The sequence below is a fragment of the Neodiprion lecontei genome, chromosome 5 (assembly GCF_021901455.1).
Source record: "Neodiprion lecontei isolate iyNeoLeco1 chromosome 5, iyNeoLeco1.1, whole genome shotgun sequence".
Taxonomy (NCBI): domain Eukaryota; kingdom Metazoa; phylum Arthropoda; class Insecta; order Hymenoptera; family Diprionidae; genus Neodiprion; species Neodiprion lecontei.
This window is the reverse complement of record NC_060264.1, coordinates 25,760,250-25,781,128: the sequence shown is the minus strand read 5'-3', so window position 1 is coordinate 25,781,128 and position 20,879 is coordinate 25,760,250. Positions and strand designations below refer to the sequence as shown.

Here is a 20,879-nt window from a genome sequence, read left to right as displayed (position 1 = left end):
AATGAGCCATCGTGAGACTGTTTTCATGCAATTTGAGGTCGCTAAACGGAAACTAGAAATTACAATAATTTCGTAAATGAAAGATGCTTACAAGTGGTAGAAAAACCATTTCTAATTACATTTGTAATTTGTAATCAGACGCAAAGTCCATACTAATTACATTCGTAATTTGTAATCGTCATTTTTCTAATTACAAATTGCAATTGTAAGTATAATAAGTCATTCTTACTTAATTTCAAATTGAAAATGTAATTAGAGTTTTTTTTCTTAATTACACAAAGTAATTAGTGGTGCCCAACACTGGAGTTGATAAACCATTACGATAAACAATTCAGGGCTAGTTATAAAGTCTTCATATATCTTCAGTCAACGACGTATCGTTAGAATTTTTTAAACCGTGTTTTATTACTTATTTTATATTGATGGACAGGGTTCGAGTATAGTCGCATGATGATCACTATAAATAATAATTTGTTATTTTATAATTTTGGCACTCGTAGGGCGCTAATTGTCTTCCTCTTCTTCTTCATCTACATTTTGGACAATACCTAGTTTGTAAAAAAGCCTATGTGATTTCAAATGCACTATAGCGTATGCGCATAAATTTGTATTGCACTTTCTCCGCATAGGCTATAGATACACATGTGTACGTATAGGTTTACATGTATTGAACAATTATTATTAATAACAGTAACGATGATGACGATGATGATAAAAACAATCATAATCTATGTGAATATTGATTGCTATTCTACCGTTACAAGGAAAAGTGTAAAAAATTAAAACTTTCTTTGTACAAAAACATAAAAAATTGACAACATACTTGATTTAAAGTATATTGATGATTTGTTCTTCTGCGTCGTTTTTGACCACATTAATTGATTTTACTTACTCCGACAGTAAGATTCCAATGATATTTCGTTGAAATTATAATTCTGTTTTCGATATTCTCCTCAGTTAGTCTCGGACAGAGTTTGGGACACTTTTCCTTAGCTCAGGAGGTATTTTTGTATACACATAGATACTTGTTCGAAGTATGTCTGTTTCTACCGTGTGTAGTAAAAAGATCCTATATTGTATTATAGTACATTTGAGAATTTTTAACTTACGACCAATTAATTATTTCAGTAGTATCGTCTAACAACAATTTAAATATCTCGCGATTCAAAGCCAAAACGTGATTGGTGAACAGCTTTACCCGCTGTCAACATTCATAAATTTATTTATAACACGCTTTAATACTGGAACACATTTACAACAATTTTAACACTCAACAGAGCTTATTACAGTCCGCTCTGCCAATGAAAACTCTTTGAAAGTAAATAACAAAATTATCGTGATATAAGAATTATAAAATATGTACTTGAATTATAATCTTTTTTTATCAGAATGAAGATATTTCGTAATTCGTATATCATGATAATTTTGTTGTTCAATTTCAAAGAAAACTATATTGTCCACAACTATTTTAGCTTGGAATATTTATTCATACGATAAATCGACTTGCCTTTTATAAACTCGTATCATGACACATGCAGTCGTTCATTTAATGATATAGCTTTTGAAACGTTTGAAATAATTTGTTATTTGAGTCAGTTTGCACAAACCATAATACTAAGCGTGCATAAGTCAAGATTAACAAATTACTTAGTACAATTATCATTTTAGCAAAAGAATTATCGTATCAAATAGATCGACATGCATTTCGATCGGGGCACTATTGAAAGAGCGGACTGTACCATTACTTCCCAGTTAAATCAATTTTTACCGTTAATATTAATATTTTCCATTCTCTTTTTTCCGGTTAAAGATTTTTGGTGTTAACGCGTTGCGACGCAGATATAATAATATGTTCATTAAAAAGCTACCGAATATAGATATATTATATGTATATATAACGTATATTTAATCATCATTAACGCTAACTTAGGTGTTAATTTTTAATTACCTCTACCTTCGTAGGCACATTATCTAAATCTTAAGTCGTAGTTTTACTTTGGTTGCTTAGCCAGTGCGTTCTTACGATACCTTTAATGTGTTTTCGTCAATTTCGAAGTACCCTCCCACCCTTTCCCTTATATCCACCCCGTGCCAGAGTACCTTTCCCTGACATTGAGAACCTTAAATGTAAATATGTGAAAGTCTATATTTCTCGTTCGGATTTACGATCAGCACCATTCGAGTGACCACAATCGTCAATCGGTCGTTCATCGAGCCGAACCAAAAGTCAAGAACAGTATCCACACGTGTATCGTGTACTTAAAAGTCTTTCCTTGAGGCACGACGTCACCGTTGGACTTCGTCTCGCTTCGCCAAAACCTCATCATGAAAGTCTCAGCTGCGTGAAAGGCAAAAACTTGTCACGTCTATGACAGTAGGCCTTGTGCTATACCCAGTACTGGTTTCTCCTGAGTAACGGATTGGCCCTAGGTGTGGTAGCCGAGGGACACGGCAGATCGGAAGTGTCAAAGCTGCTCCACTCGTCACCGTCCGGCACACCGTAAGGATACCTCGAAGAGACGTCAACCTCGGAGCCAGCGATGCTGTCCAAAGGGCTAAGAGGGATTACCTTGCATTGAGGAAGAGTGGCTGGCATGGATGGTAGGACTGGAAGTGGGGTACTACTTCCCGTAATGCCATCATGATCATTACCGAATCGTTTGAGGTGCGGAGTGGCGGGCATAAGATGATCGGGTGGTCTAGGTAGCGGCATTACACCAACCCCGGGTGATGGTTCGGTCTTATTGTCGTCGGCATGCTTGTACCGATTGTGTCTACACCTTATGGTGATTATGACGACTACGCCGAGGAGGAAAACGCCCAAGAGCATTCCCAGGATGAGGAGATAGTCGTTGCTCATGTTGGGGGCTATTGCCATTTCTCCCTCGTGCCCAACCGGGTCCATCGGACTACCTAAGGTCATATTGAAATCGTCGACGTTATATTTGATTCGGAAGTTGAAGTTGCCAGCCGCGGGCTGAAATATAGATGCTGCCAGCACAAAGCCGAAGCTGTCGGGTGTCCCTTCGATTTCCAGAGCGGGCATTTTTTTACATACAACGTATATCAGGCCCGAAATCAGCTCCTGATGGGCGAACTTGCTCACTTCTCGTTCCCGCGTGCCCTTCCTATCTCCGGAACTCCTGATGATCTTTTTAATTCGTGCATACTTCGGTTTCCTCGTCACCAGGAACACCGGGTTGCTACTTGTCAGCTTCGCCAGTGGCGTCGCGTCCATGTATCGTAGATCCAACCGATTTCTCTCCCCTGCTATAGCCACCATGGGATTCACGATCATCAATGGTTCTACAATGACGTCGATGACGACGTGTTTTGCCTCAAAATTGCTCAGCTGTGCCGCTAGCTCGAGGCTATCATTCGACACGGTCATGTCGGTCTGCATGAACATTACACTCTTCGACAGAAGATCCGTGTGCCTGAAGCTAACCGCCGCAGCGTCCCTGACGTATATGGTGCCGAACTTCGGTGCCTTTGTTACATTGTAGGTGACCAAATCCTGCCTCGCGTTAGTTTCTAGTCTTATGTTGTCCTCTGATATCAGAGCTACGTTAGAGCCTTGCTGGAGGCTGACAGGGCCGACGACAGTTACGTTCAAACGGATTGGGAGAACGTGAAAGTTTAATACCCTGTAGACCGGGTTGAATCTCCCATCGGATACCCTGAAGTAAAACGAAGCCGCTTGTAACGGGCCGGAGTGCTCATAGACGAGACGATTTGAGTCAACATCGTGCTGGCTGAACTTGTTCACCTGATGAACTTCGGATGAATTTTGATCTTGGGGAAGCAGAAGAAGCCTGCCGTAAGTTGGGCCAGATATAACGTCGTAGGATAGTTCCTGAGGGTCTGTGTCCGGATCGGTCGTAAGCAAGTTTTCTCTGGTTATTGTCTGGTTCTGATTTCTTACAACAGAGACGAAAGGCGCGTTGGTTACGAGTTTGAAAGGCTCGTCATTTATCGGCGTTACAATTACTGGGACAGTCGTGTTACACAGTAGAATGTGGCCCGGAGTCAGGTACACAGAGAAGTGAATATGATCTTCCGTCGTATCCGAGTGATCATGGAAGTACGCTACCTTTCCTCCTTCAATTTCAGGCAGTGTGAATGTCGTCACATTTAAGTCTGGTAAAAGCATAACGTGGCCGTGGCTAGGATGTGTGGCGAGTCTGGTTATTACCGTGGGATTTTCAAGGCCAGCTTTTGCCTGCAGAAACTTAACAATGCCGGTAACGTTCACTATCACCTTTCCCGAACCTCCCTCCTCGACGCGAACGCTTTCGGCTGATATGTATCTGTCAAGTCCGCCGCTTGATACAGATATCTCAATTTGAAAGAGCTGAAATCATAAATCGTTGGATTGATTATATATGAAATTTTGTAACAAATCGATGTGAGTTGGTAAAGTTTTGACCATTTGCACCTAAAAATTACTGTTCTAGCAGTTGTTCTTTAGTTTTTTTTATAGCACAAGAGTAAAGAAAACGGGTTACCTGATTCAGTACCGGTTTAGCGAAATGTGCCTCTACGTCAAAAACGAAGGAATCGTTGGCAGAGAGATCCATGAATTGTTTGGTGTGTTCGTAAATTACTTTGCTGTGATTTAAATCGCTCTGAGAAAACCTGTCAACCTCGAGCCATATCCCCTCGCTCGTTTCCATGATTATCCTCCCGAGATGCGGCCCGCTTCTGACAATGTATTTTATTTTACGATTGCCATCTGTACTATCAATAAAGAGTAGGTCCGCAGATATCGGTTTCCTTGTTAATGGAAACACGTTTAATGGATTATTGTTCTTCACCGAGAGACGGACTTCTCGCGTTACAACCAGCATCGTGTAGTTACTTGTAGTATGAACCCCATCGTCAATCGTGAAGATAAATTCAGCATCTGATTCGTCTGTAGAGATAAGAAAAATTGCTTTGAAGCTCAAAAATGATTGATAAGTGATTATATGAGAACTGTTCTTCAAGTTGGCCCAACAATAAGTGATTATCTTTTTATTAACAAATTTCATGGTACATACATGTTACGGAAAAGTAAAGAAATTGACTACTTCATGTTAATGGAGAAGATTTTTCTGAAAATTTTTGAATTTTGGTAGAAATTTCTAACGTACTATCTGAGTAAAATTTCCCGAGAGCTCATTCCATAATTCAACGTGAAACTATAATAATATTCTGGAGAACAATTTTAATAAATGCAATATTTCCAACTTACTCGTATGTGTGAACATTATTTCCATGTTGTTGATATGCTGTTGAGTAAAATTACGAATTTCCAATTTCTTAAACTGCTTCAGTGAGATAAATCCATTTCTGATGCTGGTTACATGATACTGTAAATTTGCCGGTTCAGTATCATTATCAAGAGTAGCAAGATTCTTGGACGTTATAAAGACAGAGCCACCTTGCCATACATTCAAAGTGGTCTTATTAACCAGAAACGGAATTTCGTCGTTAACGGGAATTACTTTGAATCCAAGCTCAAAGGGTTCGCTGGTTTTTTCACCGGCAATGGCGACAAGTCTAAGACTATCGTTCAGAGTTTCATCATCCGAATGTCGATACATTATGACACCAGCAGCAAGGTGTTTTTGCGGAAACTTCTTCACCAGTGAATTTTTCGTGGAATCAATCAGGGTACCGTGCTTTGGTTTTTCAATAACTCTGTAGTCCGTCACCTTTCCCGCATAGTATTCCGTTATCACTGGGAAATCTGACTCGTCTAAAACGACGCTCTTTCCCTCGACGACACTCAAGTTCCCGCTTGCAAGGTACATCTTGTCAGGGATGACGACGAAGTTGAGGGCGAGGTCTCGGAGCCACGTTATCCCATTTGTAACGTCAAACGTAAAGCTGTCCTGAGTTTGGTTCGGTTCCGACTGGACATAGTGCAGTTTACCCTCATTAATAGTACTTTGCTCAAAGCTGGTGACAACGTAATCGTCCCTAGCCTCGTCGCTGTGTTCCTGATCAGGAGACTGGAGTTCAAGATTTCCAAATCGAGGTCTTTCTTTAACCAGATATGTTATCTGACCCGGGGATATTTTTGGATGCATAACTTCCAGGTGTTTCTTAGACAGCAGAACACTCGTCGCTTCCTCGACGAGAACCGTTTGATTGTTGGCGACGATGAGTGGTTCCCAATAGCTCTCCGGGTAAACTTTGACGGTAAGATGGCCTTCAGCCTCAGTTTTTTTTGCGGAAACGCGAAACTTGAAGCTATCTTTGGTCAGGGAGCCACCTTGGTGTTTATAGCTAACTTCTCCGTGAGCTAGATCATCTTGAGTGAACGTAGTCGTCTCCTTGTCGCGTTTGAGCAACACACCGTGTCTCGGTTTTTCTATCACGGTGTAAATTATCTCGCTCTCATTGGCATTCACGTTTGTCTCAATCTGAAGCACCGCTGTAGTCAGAGTCGTCGATTCGTTAAATTTGACCACCGAGCTATTGGTTGGTACAGGATTAACATACGGCGGGCTCGCCTGGACCTCGAGGACTCCAGCGGTGTAGAAATGCCCGTCGGTGACACCTAACTCGACTTTTCCCGTCTCCTCGCCGTGGTGTCTGAAGAGTATTTGATGCCGGTTAACGTCCTGCTGCGTGAATTCGTATATTTGTACCGAAGGATTGGTCACTTTGTAGAGTCCCCCGTTTGCCGCGTCCCGCCTCGAGTAGACGATGTCCGAAGGTTTCGTATCGAGATCAGCGTCAATGTACTCGAGTACTTTGTTAGTGAGAATTCGTTCGCCGTTGAGAACAACGTGAAACACTCTGGCGTTGAGTCGTGTTGGCGGATTGTCATTTCTCATTGCCACTTCAACGTGAAAATTGCCTACGTACATGAAGTTTTCTCGCTCTGAGGAAATGGCCACATACGCAAAAGTATCCTCCGGAGTCTCCGTATCATCATGAACATAGTGTACAAGCTCGGCGGCCAGTTCGCTGGACGTGAAATACGTAGCATTTCGTCTCGGGTTTGAATAAAATGTATCATTGACGACCTTTAGCCAGCCGTGTAAAGGGGTGACCGTTACGTTGTAAGTTAGCGAAGTAACGCCGTAATTTTTACCATCGAAACGCATTATCTTCAATGGTACGCTGCCTCCCTCGTTCACCCTTAATCTGTTGACCGTTTCAGGTCCGTTTCCGTTTCTCTGCAGGCTGTATCTGATAAGAAGTGAGGACGCGATCTCCACGCACTGTGGCGCCTTCACTCTGAACACCATCTCATCGTTGATGTTGGAGAAAGATTTCCTTAGGAGTTTGTATCTGTAACGAAACGTGGCATTAAGCGCATCTGAAATCAGGGTTCGTTTTTCATTCGAAATTTTCTGCCACGAAATTAAATGAAGCTGAAACGGTGGAATATTATCTACTTTGGAAGTAGACTAGAAATATGGTTTTCTTTCGAATTGAGTGCATGTTTCTACATACCTTAGTCTTCCTGCGTCGAGATCTTCCTGGGTGAATGTATCGCCTTTCAACACTGCTTTTTTAATTAAAAACAGTTCGCCATACTTTGGTGATTCCTCAATGGTGAATACGATCTTATTGACTGGGGTAGTCAAGGGGTTCGTTTGAAATTTCAGATTCTGCGAGCCTACAACAACCTCGATGGAATTGGTAAAATTTACGGGCAGTCGCCTGGACTCTTTCAATTCCAGGTCAATGAACGTGATCCTGAAGTCGAAGGTATGCTGAGTTCTGACCTCCCTTACGCTTGCTTGAAACTTAAACTCATCCTGAGACGGGCTGCCTACGTTATGAAGATACCGCACCCAGTCCAGCTCAACATCCTTGCTGGTGAAGTGATCGACATTGCTCCACGAGCCGGAGACGTCCTTGAACTTTTGTATTGTCCCAAACTGTGCCGGACTAACAATGTCGTACCGTATTTCGATACTGGAATCATCGGAGTTTGTTATGAAGGATAGATTCGCCGGCGTCAGATGAGAAAACGACCGATGGACCACCACTAAGCCTGTATTATATTGAAGCTTTATTTGCAGTGGGTACGCTGAGACTCTCAAATAAGCTGGCTGACTGCTCTCGATACCGTCGCTCACCTGGAGTCCGAGCATCGCGTTCGATTTTGCTAAAATTAAAGAACGGACGGAAGTTACTAGGAACAGACTATAATTAAAATATTCTAAATTCAAAACGATTTCCAATTCCTCTCACCATTTCCTCTGTGAACATAGGCGATTAGTCCCTGTTGCAATTCCGCCTGAGAAAAGCTGTCGATCGGTTTTGTTGGATAAGTCAAACGTTCCACATGTCCTGCATCCATGTCTCCTCGAAGAACAGTGTAAACAAGGCTTTGAAGTGGCGTGTCGGCGTCTACAGCCCACACTAGTTCTTTGCTGAGTACTTTTCTTGTTCCCTGTTAGCGAATGATATGCAATTACAAATTGATCTCGTGTCTCTTCAACGTTTCATCTGTGCTGGTCTTTGAGCGGTGATGCGGAAGCTTACTTGAGCCAATCGAAGGACTTTTGCAGTAGGAATCTCCAAGAGTGGAGGATCGTTAACGGGGGTGACGTTTACGTGCAGTGGGAACCTCAGGCGACCCTGTAAATAACCTGGCAAAGTGTAGCTGGCACCAGCGAGTAGTTTCAGCTCAAGAATCATGCTGTCCTCCGTACTCTCGCTGCCGTCGTGCATGTACTGGATCTGTAACGACCATGGATTTTTTTGAAATTCTCTGTCGCTCCAAGGAGGATCATGAAGAATTAATAGAAGTTTAAGTAGAATTGAAATTAGGTTTAGTCGAAGTGAGACGACTGAAGGTCCCCTGAGAGTGAGGTGATTTAAGAATACCAAAACCCGAGTTATAATTAGATAAGTGAAGTAAACGTTAAGAGTAGAACATTATACAATCTAACGAAGCTAGGAGGATGAAGAATAAAAAGAGACGGTAAATGAAAATACGTTGAAGTAAAATAAAAGAAGGTTGTAGAGTAAGGGTTGGTTCTCTGTCGCTAGTGATACACGATAACGGCCATTCGGTGAAAGGGAAACAGTTTAATTTTGGACGTTGTATACAGCTACCCACTTAAAGCAGAGTTTCGAGTGTCCTTTGATTAACGGCTCACTCTTTCGGCCGTAATTATCACCGTGAGCGTTGAATAAAAGAGTAATAAAATTGCGAGTAAAAAATTGATGAGAGCGAAACGAGTTTTATAACGAACGAATTCCACCGGGATTCACAGATCCGCGATGAAGGTGAAGAAAGGTGATATATTAGCATATCGTGATTCATGAGATACGGCAGTTGTTGCCTGCAATTCGAGTAAACCGAACGAGAAAAACTTTATGCATGGAATAAACAAAGTAAAAACTAATTTGGAAAACCGCTCAGCCCGGGTGAACTCGACACTCAAAGCTCGAAGCATTCTGTCGTAACATTAATTAACGAGTAACCGAAACGGGTGCCATTAAAAAATACTCTTTTTCTCCCGTGATTATCGTTTTATAAAAACGTTCTTTCAATATGCGCAAATGAGTTTATATTTGAGCAAAGGTCAAAATCACGCGAGACGAATAATTAATAAACTAGATTCGAACCTGCAGTTCCTCCTGTAGTACAAAAAAAGAAACATGCATCCAAAGATTATGGAAAAATATTATAAAAATCGTACGCGAAAATATCTACAAGGGGCGTCTATTCCGTGTTATACATATATACACATAAATTTATCCATCGCATGCACACGAACGCATGTATAGGAATACGTAGAGAGATGCGCAAAAAACGTATGAATGTGTCTTAAAAAGTCGGATCGTTATAAATAGAGGAACTCGGCTGCTGGATAAAGTGGCCGTTCAAACGCAGGCATAAGCTGTGCAACGCCCGCGCCTAAAGGCGGATTTCTCGCCACGTTTCCTTACCATCTAAACATAGGCCTTACGACGCTTCGCTATCAATAGACGCAGGGTGGAAAAAGGCCCCTATGACAAACTGGGAGAACACATGACAGCATTGCCTCTTCTTTTCGAATTATTTTTGTCCTACGGTTCTGTTGCTACACCGTTAGCTACCGTAGACGAGTGAACGTCTAACGTATTATAGCTGGTCTTTTACGTTATCTCGAGCGCATATTGCAGTGTAATATGCGTGGATGGGTGTGCGTTGAACTATGTAAAATAATATTATTCGAGAAGATGACAGGGTGGCAACGGCACCACTCTGATGTACTTAATCTCAATCTCGTATATATAAGATATCGAAGAGAAATTTGACTGTGAAACTCGTTAGCGAGTCTGTAAAGAAAGGGAAAACAAATTAATACAATAATTAATACACAATTTGTATACCCTCACCAGATGGTAGACGGTGTCATCTTCGTAGTGCCTGTTAATTTTCTACCTTAATATTACGCGCGTATATTTCAATATTTATTATCTCTATTTACCATAAATACTCAACCCCTCTAACGAACCCTGACTAAATTATACCGCGTCGCAATTTTCGCTTCACGTTATTTTAATTGAAAAGCATATTCGACCGACCTCGTTGAAATTAAAAGATAAAGGGACGAGGAGGACGAGACGGGGGGATTTAATCGTTTCTCGTCAGGCGGGATCTGGAAAACGACTGTTATTACACTGCGGCTTAATTCCGCCAAAAATTTATGTGAGTAATTCTTCCAATCGGATAACATTTAACTTTTAGTAAGTCTGGATTATTCTAGTCAATTTCGACGGGATAAATTTCCAGACTATTGACTAAAATGTTGCACCAAAATTTCCTCGAAATTTCAGGTTTTTCCAGAAAACTTTTACAACTCTCAAGGTGTATCGAAAGTACGATTCCTCGTTCGTAGACTACTCAAACAACGCTACCCATACTCTTCAAATTATCTTTAGTCAACAATTTTTAGTATTTTTGTTCAACGTTTACTCACTCACTCAAATTTGAAACAAAATTTTTTTTCACAGCCATAAATTTCTAATTTAAAGATTATTACAAAAAAAATTCCCAAAGTGAAATCAATATTCTCCGAGAATTATAGACTCTGTAGACTTATCAGGGAAAATTCCAGTCTTGGGTATAAAATTTTTAATGAATAGAAACATGCTACACGATTCTGTTTCAGATACACTCAACCCTTAGCATTGACAGTTAAAATGTTCGCATCTTGTTTTATCAAACTTTGATAGCAAGTGACGAACCGCATCTATTCAATGCAGTCAGTGCGTTTCAAATGAAATCGTTATCAGATCGGTATAAGTTTACGCCCATTTCACGACCTACCTTGTCTTGGTTTATTTCTTGCAGAGTGAAGGTATGGTCGGATTTGGTATTGAGAAGATCGAGGGCCAGGGTTCCGTGCGACGGCGGTGTGATCAGGGTAAAAATAACGCCCGTTTCTTCAACTCCGTATTTTGCTATATCTAAGATCATTGCGATGTTCTGACTTGTTACGAGAACGTGATCACCCTCGGATACCATCAAAGGGCTCAATGATAGAATTTCTAAATCCACTGGAAGGTTTGCGCTTGAGTACACCTGCATGGAACACAACGAAGCTTTAGTTTCTGACAAGTATCGATACTTATATAATTATCAAACTATTTAAAAAGTTATGAATTTTCGAAGAAAAATCAAACACACATCTCCAAAGTCTCGTAGCGGAGATAATTCGGAGTAAATACTGTCAATCACAAAACAAAACTCAAGCTTGTCTTTGAATAGCCAATAATTGTAACGAAATCAATGAAAGTTGTTGTAGAAAGTTCGTGGTTATAGTATTTATATGATTATATATAATAATTTACAAATTCGTCGAGATAGGTCAAGTTTAAATGTTGTTTTTATTTAACGACTTTTCGGTCGGGCACACGCCAAACATCTTCAGGTGAAAATCGACGACCTTCGGTCTCAGACGTTGTTGCTTTGGCCATTTCGGAGGAAGTGAGTGAAGTTCATGGCCTACCTCGACGAGTTTGTAAATTATTGAAACCATCGAACCTAACTATCGACCCATTCTTATTATCTGACCTTGTAGTCCTCGGCATAGCTTGGTTTAATACACAGTGCCTGGTCACACGAGCACTTGAACGAGTTGACGCCAAGCTGGGAGCAAGAAGCGCCATCGACGCAGGGTTCGGCCTCGACGCAGGGGAATCCCCAAACACATCCGACGACGATGCCCTGGCTGACCTTGACGTCCGGAAGTCCGAGGGGTTTGTTGTCGAGTAGCATCTTCCTGATACACCCCTTGTAACTAACGTCTCCGGACTTGAGCCCTTTGCCAAGTGCCTTGGCTCTCTGATTGAGTTCCGTTCCTCCGATGTACAAGGTACCAGCTAGATCAAGGTACCTGCTGCCCTTGGGCAGCGCCAGAGTTTTCGCCGAAGAATCGACGCTGATCCCGATAACGTTCGGGTCGAATTCGACGATTACATGGTGCCACTTCCCGTCGGCCACTGTCGTGCCGTGTATCAATTCGGTCGGCCCGTTTCCGGTGTTCATCAACAGTCGTATCTTTCTCTCGTATATCTCGACTCCGAGATAATCGGCGCGAAGAGATTGCCCGGCGTTGTAGAGGAGCAGTCCGCTCTCGGTGACAGTTTTCAAGTCCAATTCCCATCTCGTACCAGTCCGAGGTATCGGTTTGGGAATCGCTGTGAATGCTCCATCCTCAACAAAACTTATCTCCGTATCTCGGCTCGCGTCAAACTCGGTTGAACACCCCCAGGCAACGCCTGTTGCCACCGACTGACCCTTCCTCAGCCTTGCAGACTCCACGACGTTCGCACCGTTGTAGTGTATGTCCGCCATGCAACCCCTTAGGTACTCCGTATGGCCTGATAAACAAATTTCACAAGGTTTAATTTGTGGACATTGTTCATTTCGACAAACCCACTCTCAAGGTTAGAAACAAGGTTTAGTTGACTGGTAATGGATTATATATGTATATTTTTTAATAACTGACATTTCTGGATGGATTTGGACGAAAATTGATAGACTATCGTTTCGGGGGTCGCTGAATCCAAATTTGGAATTAGAATTGAAAAATTTAATGTGAGGGATTCAAACTGACGGCTTCAAATACCGGTAATTACGTCCAGGCCACATCCGGAATGGAATAAGTCTTTTGAAACTTGTTACTCGGGAGTTTTTTTGGGTCGCTGATGATGAATCGGTTATTATAATTGAATAATTGCAATATGGAGGATCCAAAATGGCGACGGCAATAATTGAAATTTTTGTAAAATTAGTCAATTGATCTGAAAATCATCACTCGCGGGTTTTTTCGATTGAACCGTTCGTTGACCATGAATTTAAATTCGGAGAATAAAAGAACTGAAGAATAAGCATAAAGTGATAAAAGACTCAGTTATAGTCTAAATAAAACTGGATGTCTAAATTTATAACTAAAATTTAAACTAAAACTAACAAATTAACCATCCTTCTCACCAATGCCAGTCTGATACCAATATAAGATAAGGAGTGGAAGCAAATTTAGGAGTATTCTCTGATATGCTGGGATAAATTTTGCACCCTTTGGGGACGGCAGATTCAAAGAATAACTTTCGCAATGGAATCAGAGACCTCAAAAATCGCTGTCCAATACACCAAATTTCGAATTTACACGTAACAACAAAATTCATAATAAAACTGAAAATTTACCCCGATCCACTCCTATTTTCACCTTCAAGGGGTGGGGAATTCACAAAATACACTCTGCAATGAAATCAGAGACCCACAAAAACCCCGGGTACCAATTTTGGTGTAATTTGGTCGGTTGTACATGGCTAGCAGTTTTGGTACGAAGACTGAAAAAACTCTTACTCATCAACCGGTTAAAGAGAGTTTAGAGTGAAATTTGAAGCATAATCAAATCACGATCCTCCTTATCGTACCGAAGGTATGGATAAAACTCAAAGTTGTTATACGAGTTCGTGTCAGTCGGTAGTGAAAATTGAATTCAAAAAAAAGAAGAAAAATCCGGTTAAAACATCACCGATTATTTTACCTAAAAATAGTTCGTTGAAGTCGCCCTGCCCTCCAATGTAGACACCGTAGTGAATGTTGAGTTCGAAAAACCGGCCGGGTAGGACCGACCGGGTCGCGTGTATTACGTCTATCTGGAGGGTGATGTTAGCCTCCCTCCGCGTCAGGTTCACCTCGTGCCAGCTGAGGTCGTTCAAGGTGAGCCCTCGTGGACTGGCTATCTCACTCTCGCCAGCTCCAAGGTTGATGTGAACCTGAGAAGGATGAAAGCTCGTGTCTAAATTCGTAATGGAGACGCCGATTTGATTTGGATGATACTTTGAGGATTCCAGAGGATGAATCGCGGCCGTGGAATGGAATCCCATTACCTTCAGTCGACCGGCAACCAGCTTCACCAAACAGTAGTCGGTCTTCCCAGCGGCCAGGAGCAACATTGCGTCGGGTAAATGCGTTCGAAATTTGAAACTGACGTCCGATGCGCCCCGCGCTTCCTGGACCGGGAGGTGAATGTAACTCGCTCCATAGAACGATACTGAAACATTAAAGCGATCTCTGTAGCCAGCAGATCAATAGGACCAAGAACTCGAAGCTGTAGCATGAGGTTGCGGTTTGAAATTCTCTGAATATTTCTTAGGTTCTATTCATTCCAAAGGAAGAATTTCCCATTTCTTTATCAGAGTATAATAAATGAAAACTAATTGAATATAAAATGTTAAGATTAAAAATTACGCGATGTGTCGCGGAAAATCGTTTTTGATAAGCTGTATACCTACCCAACATTCGCAAAAGCAAGTGATGGGGCACAAAAAAATTTAACAATAAACCTCAAACTCGGCTGTAGAGTGAAATTTTTAAAACATTAATTTCTCGTCAACTTATCTATAATCCTGAAATTTTCGTGAGGTCGTTCACACCAAAAATCTTATTAGTGTTGTATAAATATGACAAAAATGTGGAAATGTAAACGAATGTGAAGTAACAAAAAAAAAAAAAAAATACCTGAAATTCTGCACTACAGTTTTTACAAAAAACAAACAAACTTGAAAGATTTTTACAATAAAATAAAAGGGAATGGAATACACGTACAGTGACGCTTATCAGAAACGTAATTGAGGTTTTTCTTTTCCGTTTGCTCGTTTATTCCAGTTGATTATTTCGGTTGCGTACACCAAACGTTTCGTCCAATTAGGATCTGAATTTAATCTCGCGCGAGACGGTCAGTATAAAAGTATCAATTATAAAGAGAACAGAACTAATGACCGAAACGATTGTGCCTACATACCATAAAATACAACGCGGGTACAAACGACACAGTGTTTCCTCGATTGTTGTTTTAGGAAATAAAATTATACCGAGCCGGAATACCACGGGCATGGAACGACATTAAACAGAGCCGAGAAAGCATCCAAGTTATTTTTCTCCGTCAAATTACCACTGTAACCGACACATTGAAATCATCAGAGGCCAAAAGTGTAACTCGGCCGTCAAGAACCACTACCTTTTTCATCTGTTTGGCAGCATCCCAAGAGAGTGCAGGCTATGCCTGCTAGGAACACAAGCAGTCGTACGTCGTTAAAATGCATCGTATTTGTCATCGGGATTCAGCTCATCGACGTTGATCAGTAACGAAAAAACACTGCAAGCGGGGGGGGCGGTAATTGGATTTTTACGACACACTTTACACCGCCACACGTGGTAGGTACGGTGGGTTACACGAATCTGGATATAACAGGTGCTGCTTGTCCAAGAACGAGATTCTTTACCATCTACGACCGGATCGCCAGCGCTGATGCCCGCCAAGCTAAGCCCTTATTGATCTCACGTGTACCCGAAACTCTCATACGACGATCCGACATGCCGGCGTAGGTCTCAAAAACCGCGGTTCGAGCACCCCGAAATCCACCCCTCGATATCGCGCCGCCTCGAATCGGCAAGAAAGCTAACCGATCCCCGAATCGAAGGTTCAGCTCTCGTTATTCCGGCGCCGAGACAACCCGTCGCTCTCATCCCCTCGTTTACGTGTGCATGACGAACTGTCGAGTCACTGACGACGGAATCTTTCCCACAGTAATTATTCATCCTCAGAATATAATGGCAGCGATAAAAAGTACCGGTGAGTGAATAATCCCGCCGGTTATTTCCTCTTCGACGGCATGTCCATCCGACCGTATCTCAACCGGTTCAACAACAACTAGGGTAGATATTTAAAAACCGCGAGTTTTACGCGGCAGGTAATGTCAGACCCGCCCAGTCGATAATCGCATTCATGAACCCGGTGCGAGGTCTTCGTCAGCGGGCGCAGGTTGGTCCTTGGAAGGTTGAGGTGCAGTTGAGTCAAGGGTGCGAAAGCGGCTCCCAGAGTTCACTGGACCCCTCGTTGTTCTCAGGGTGTCGGTGCACTGGACGCGCACGAGAAGAGCGAGGGAGGGGGAGGCCCGACTCGAGCCGGCGCCACATCGATCCACCCTTCCCGTTATTGCATTAAGCGGCGTGGCCGGGGGTTGGTTCACCCCCAGTTTTCCAGCTGATCCGCTCCTCGGCCTCGCGGAGTGATCCGATTCTCCGACGGGGATGGAAACCTGGAGTGCGACGACTACGACTACGACGACGACGACGACGACTGCTACCACGGAGCGCGACCTCGATCGTTACGTTCCGACCGCACAGAGCCCACTGCACTGTGCTTGGTTCGTTCGTCGGGAACACAGAGATCCCGCCGCGCCGCCTAGGACCGCTTTCGACCGAGCCTCTCGCTCTCGTTTTATCTCTTTCTCTCTTTATCTCTCACCGCCGTATCCCGGCGCCGACGCTGCTAGACCTCCTCCTTCTACTGGGGGTGGGAAAAGGAGGGAGGCTGCGTGGAGTAACGAGAGGCTTGGGAGCAGAGAGGCTGCCCGAAATACAACGCGTCGTCGAAGTTTCATTTCAACCACGTTCTTTCGTGTTTGTATATATTTAATTTCTTTTTTTCTCCTTTCTTTCACCCTTCTTTTTGCGGTTAAAAGAAGCCCGCAATAATCTTACGGGAATTGGGTTTCACTGAAATTGTCTGGATTCTTTATATGCTGTAGATCCTGGTATTCGGAAAAGAAGGCTCCATGGGTACGACCCTCCGCTATGAATAGTTTGGGCGCTAGAAAAATATTCATCCTATATTCAGAATTCTCTTGTACAAGAAAATCTGAGGAAAAAATTATCATTTGTAATAAATAAAACTTAGGCACGTAACCGGACATGGTCACTTTAAGTCTATGGACTCATCTCCTCCTCCAACCTCAATGACCTTACATGATGTAGATGATGTTACCTGGTGGTAATTGGTGCAAATAGGTGTTTTTGTTTCTCTGATGGGAAAATGGAGATTAGAAAGTACTGATAACCGAAAATGCGTATCTAAAGCTTAAATAAGCATACCTAGGGATAGCGTGATCAGAAATTACTTCTTGACGACGTCACCTGGTAGGACCTGGTGCAAATAGCTGTTTTCAGTTCTTAGATGGAAAAATGGACATTAGAGTATAAAAAACTTCACCGTGTTTCAAATAAATTGATGGAGGTTTTATTTGAAATCCGGTGAAGTTTTCTATATTTCCTCATGTTCACTTTTCCATCGAACAATTAAAAATATACATTTGCACCAGGTCCCACCAGGCGACATCGTCTACAGGTAAGATCATTGAGGTTGGAGAAAGGAATGAGTCCATAGATCTAAAGTCGCCATGTCCGGTTACGTGCCTAAGTTTTATTTATTAGAAACAATTATTTTTTTCTGAGTTTTTCTTGCACAAAGGAATTCTGGATGTAGAATGAATATTTTTCTAGCGCCCAAACTATTTATAGCTCAGGATCGTACCTATGGAGACTGTTTTTCCAAATGCCGCGATCTACAACATACAAAAAATTCAGACGATTTCAGTGAAATCCAATCCCCATAAGATTATTGCGGGGTTCTTTATCTTCTCCACACCGCCATCGCGTAGGCATTGTACAAAGGCATTGATGCCGGCTTTTTGATTCAGCCTATACCTACAGGAACACGAGCTGTACGGAAAAAGAGACACACCGCTAGCCGGTAGCTGTCTGCAGGCGGTAGATGGATTATGGTGTATCCGAGATTTAGGCATCTGCATATACGCTGAACTGGAGAAGGGGGTGGGATGAGTGGACGGCTGATAACAAGAACAGCTGTTCCTCCGGCGTCTAATAACAAACTGTATTCACCTCGGGCGTTTAGTATACTCGCATTTTTATTATACGCGTATTTGTGTATAGTCGCCGTCTGATTGACGAGCGACGCAAGGCGCGTTTCTTCCAGGGCGTTATACGAGTAAAAACGACCCTGAAAACCTTTTGCTTTATATTTCCATCTCTCTCTCTCTGCCTGAACGCGTTTCCACAAAACTACTCGGCGCGTGATCCCCGTTGTCGAAAGGATATATCACGCATTGCGTGTAATAGAATATCCCCCGAGAAGGGATGATTGGCCGCGTTTACCCCTGCTCCTGCTACTGTACTGCCACTTCTGTACCTTCGGGAGCCGTTTCGCAACAATTGCCCAATTTGCCCAGAATTTCCCCCTGTCCTTCAGCGCCCTAAGTGTCCCTTGATTCCACTTATTTCATATTACTAAGCTATGCCCACGTGCATGTAATACATGACAGTAGGGTGTGAAGTTACACTGTTCAACCGGCCTTCAAGAAGGTCAAACGAAACTCGCCTTCTCGCGTTGAATATCGCAGGATCGAGCCAAGAGCGTTCATTCCTACATCATCTGTTGGCATCTAACGATTTTTATTTTCTTTTTAAAATTCGGTACGATTCTACCCACATTGGATTCAATTTGATCGATAAAATACGATATTTATTTACAAAAGAAAAAATGACGAGACAGAATCGCAGGGTCGCAGTATATGTATAATATGAAATGAAAAAGCTTTCGGTAAATCGTGTGTAGCAGTGCATGAACGCAGCTAAGTTAGTGTAGATAATAAGAAACAGAAGAAGAAGAAGAAGAAACGCTCGATTGAATTAAAATTTAGACTCCAGCGCAAGTTATACCTACATGCATGTATACATGTATATGTACGCGTATGCGCGTATAAGCGCCGGCGGCGGGAAAAGGGCAATACTGGAACGTAGTAAAAATAAGCAGCGTTGGGTTATACATATATCCGTGAATCATTCTGGGAAGACGTAATTGTCTTTCTCTTAAACGAGGCTGCGGAGGCATACGGCATACGGCAGGCGCAGACATGAGACTTCACGGTTCTTGTATTCCGAGTGTGTGCGGTATAACGAGAGTTCACCAGCCCCAAAGAGACTCGACTGGTGAAGCAGAGCTGAGACCGGCGCCTTCCTTTCTTCGCATTATACGATCTCCGGTTGGCTTCGCGGGCCGGCGCTAGTTAACCGCCGCTTTCTATTTCAAGAAGCGATTTTTCCTCCCCTCTTGAAAACGGCGGGTAAACCCGTAACCGCGCTCTTCAAGCTTTGGCGCGTTACTCGACTCGCAACCCTCTCAGCGTGTTTACGCTCGTTATTGAATATTTCGTCGTGGAAAGAGCGCACAAAACTGCGATTTAGGACTAATTATAAATCGAGCTTTTCTGGACACGTGCAAGCACGCCTGTTCGCAGCGTGGAATTATTTATACCGGGTATCAAGCCCCAGCCCCCCTCGCTGATGCAAACAAAACGAGCAAAAACAATGAGAAACGAATAGAGGGGAGACTCCGAATCGGTGTGCGTGTGCGCCCGGAATAAAAACGTCGACGGGGTGCCGATGTTGGTCTCTGAAATTGCGTTTAAGAAATTCATCACTCTCTGACCACCTCGGTGAGAGGGAGGGAAATTCTTTGAAACGGGGGTGGAGAAAGAACGTGCTGTTTGAGCGCGACGGATCATGCACGGAAACAGCGCTACCGAGAACCTCACCCTTCGCGTTGATTTCCGTCGGTAAATAAACGAATGGTCGGTAAGACGGGTGTCTCTCCGCTGTTGGCAAGACGACGACCTTCGATATCCGACGAGACTAATCATCAGGGTCCGAATTACAGCGAAAATCGTAGTAGACTGATTATCGGATCCCTCAATCCCCAGAGATTCATGTTTTCTAGTAGTTTCGGACGATGCCGAATCGATCGAAACCCAAGATTACGCACCTATAGGTATACGTGCGTATTAAAGAGAATCCTCGCAGCGGGTGAAATTACCATGAAAATTATTCGATCCACACGAAAACGAGTAAGGAGAAAAGTGGGCAGGGGGATGAAATCGAAAATTTGCAATCGAAGCGCCCTCGTCTGAAACGGTGCGATTTTCACCCGACAAAACCTCATCAATTGCGGTCTCGAAAAATACGCCGACAACTCGGATCTGCGGTTCTAATTAATCGTTCGCCCCCCTACCCGAGCCACGCGGGGCCCGGGTTAATTCTCCTTCAGACGTTGCGAGGGTGAGGGCTGTGAGGGTGTTTTGGAGCGAGCGTCGTCGCCTCGCACACCGCTGTCTAAACTCTCGGCAAAGGGGAAGAAGAAGAATCAAGGGAGCCGAGGAGCAGCGGGGGTGGACCTCCTCCACCGTCTCCAGCTCGAACCAAAACGCACTTTGGCCGCCCCGCGTTCGCACACGACGCGTCGCAGCAGGCTATCCACCCTGCAGCCCGGCCTCGTCGTCGGCGCGCGCATCTCGATTTCCCCTCCCGCCCCCGGAAGGCACTCGAAGAACGCGCCCCGTCCTCCCCATCTGTACGTACGGGGTGAGAATCCCGAATCCTTTCGGGAGCGAATTTAAGGCCGCCGCGGCACGGCTTACCCAATTACCTACTTACCACACGTTGAGTTATAAACTTTTCCTCGTCTCCTGGTCTTTCCCCTCTCCTTTTCACCCCGTCTCTT

At 43.2% G+C, this 20,879-nt stretch overlaps 1 protein-coding gene across 1 annotated transcript; it reads right to left on the bottom strand.

Annotated features, from left to right (window-relative positions):
* Nucleotides 1-380: 380 nt before the first annotated feature.
* LOC107218013 (chondroitin sulfate proteoglycan 4) lies at nt 381-16,651 on the bottom strand. The gene is made up of 11 exons (XM_015655746.2): nt 15,483-16,651; nt 14,353-14,516; nt 14,007-14,238; nt 12,026-12,834; nt 11,279-11,533; nt 8,497-8,694; nt 8,203-8,404; nt 7,456-8,116; nt 5,237-7,290; nt 4,509-4,915; nt 381-4,354 (listed from the first exon to the last, which is right to left on the bottom strand). The coding sequence occupies exons 1-11, from the start codon at nt 15,577-15,579 to the stop codon at nt 2,387-2,389; spliced, it is 7,047 nt and encodes a 2,348-aa protein (XP_015511232.2). The 5' UTR covers nt 15,580-16,651; the 3' UTR covers nt 381-2,386.
* Nucleotides 16,652-20,879: the final 4,228 nt, after the last annotated feature.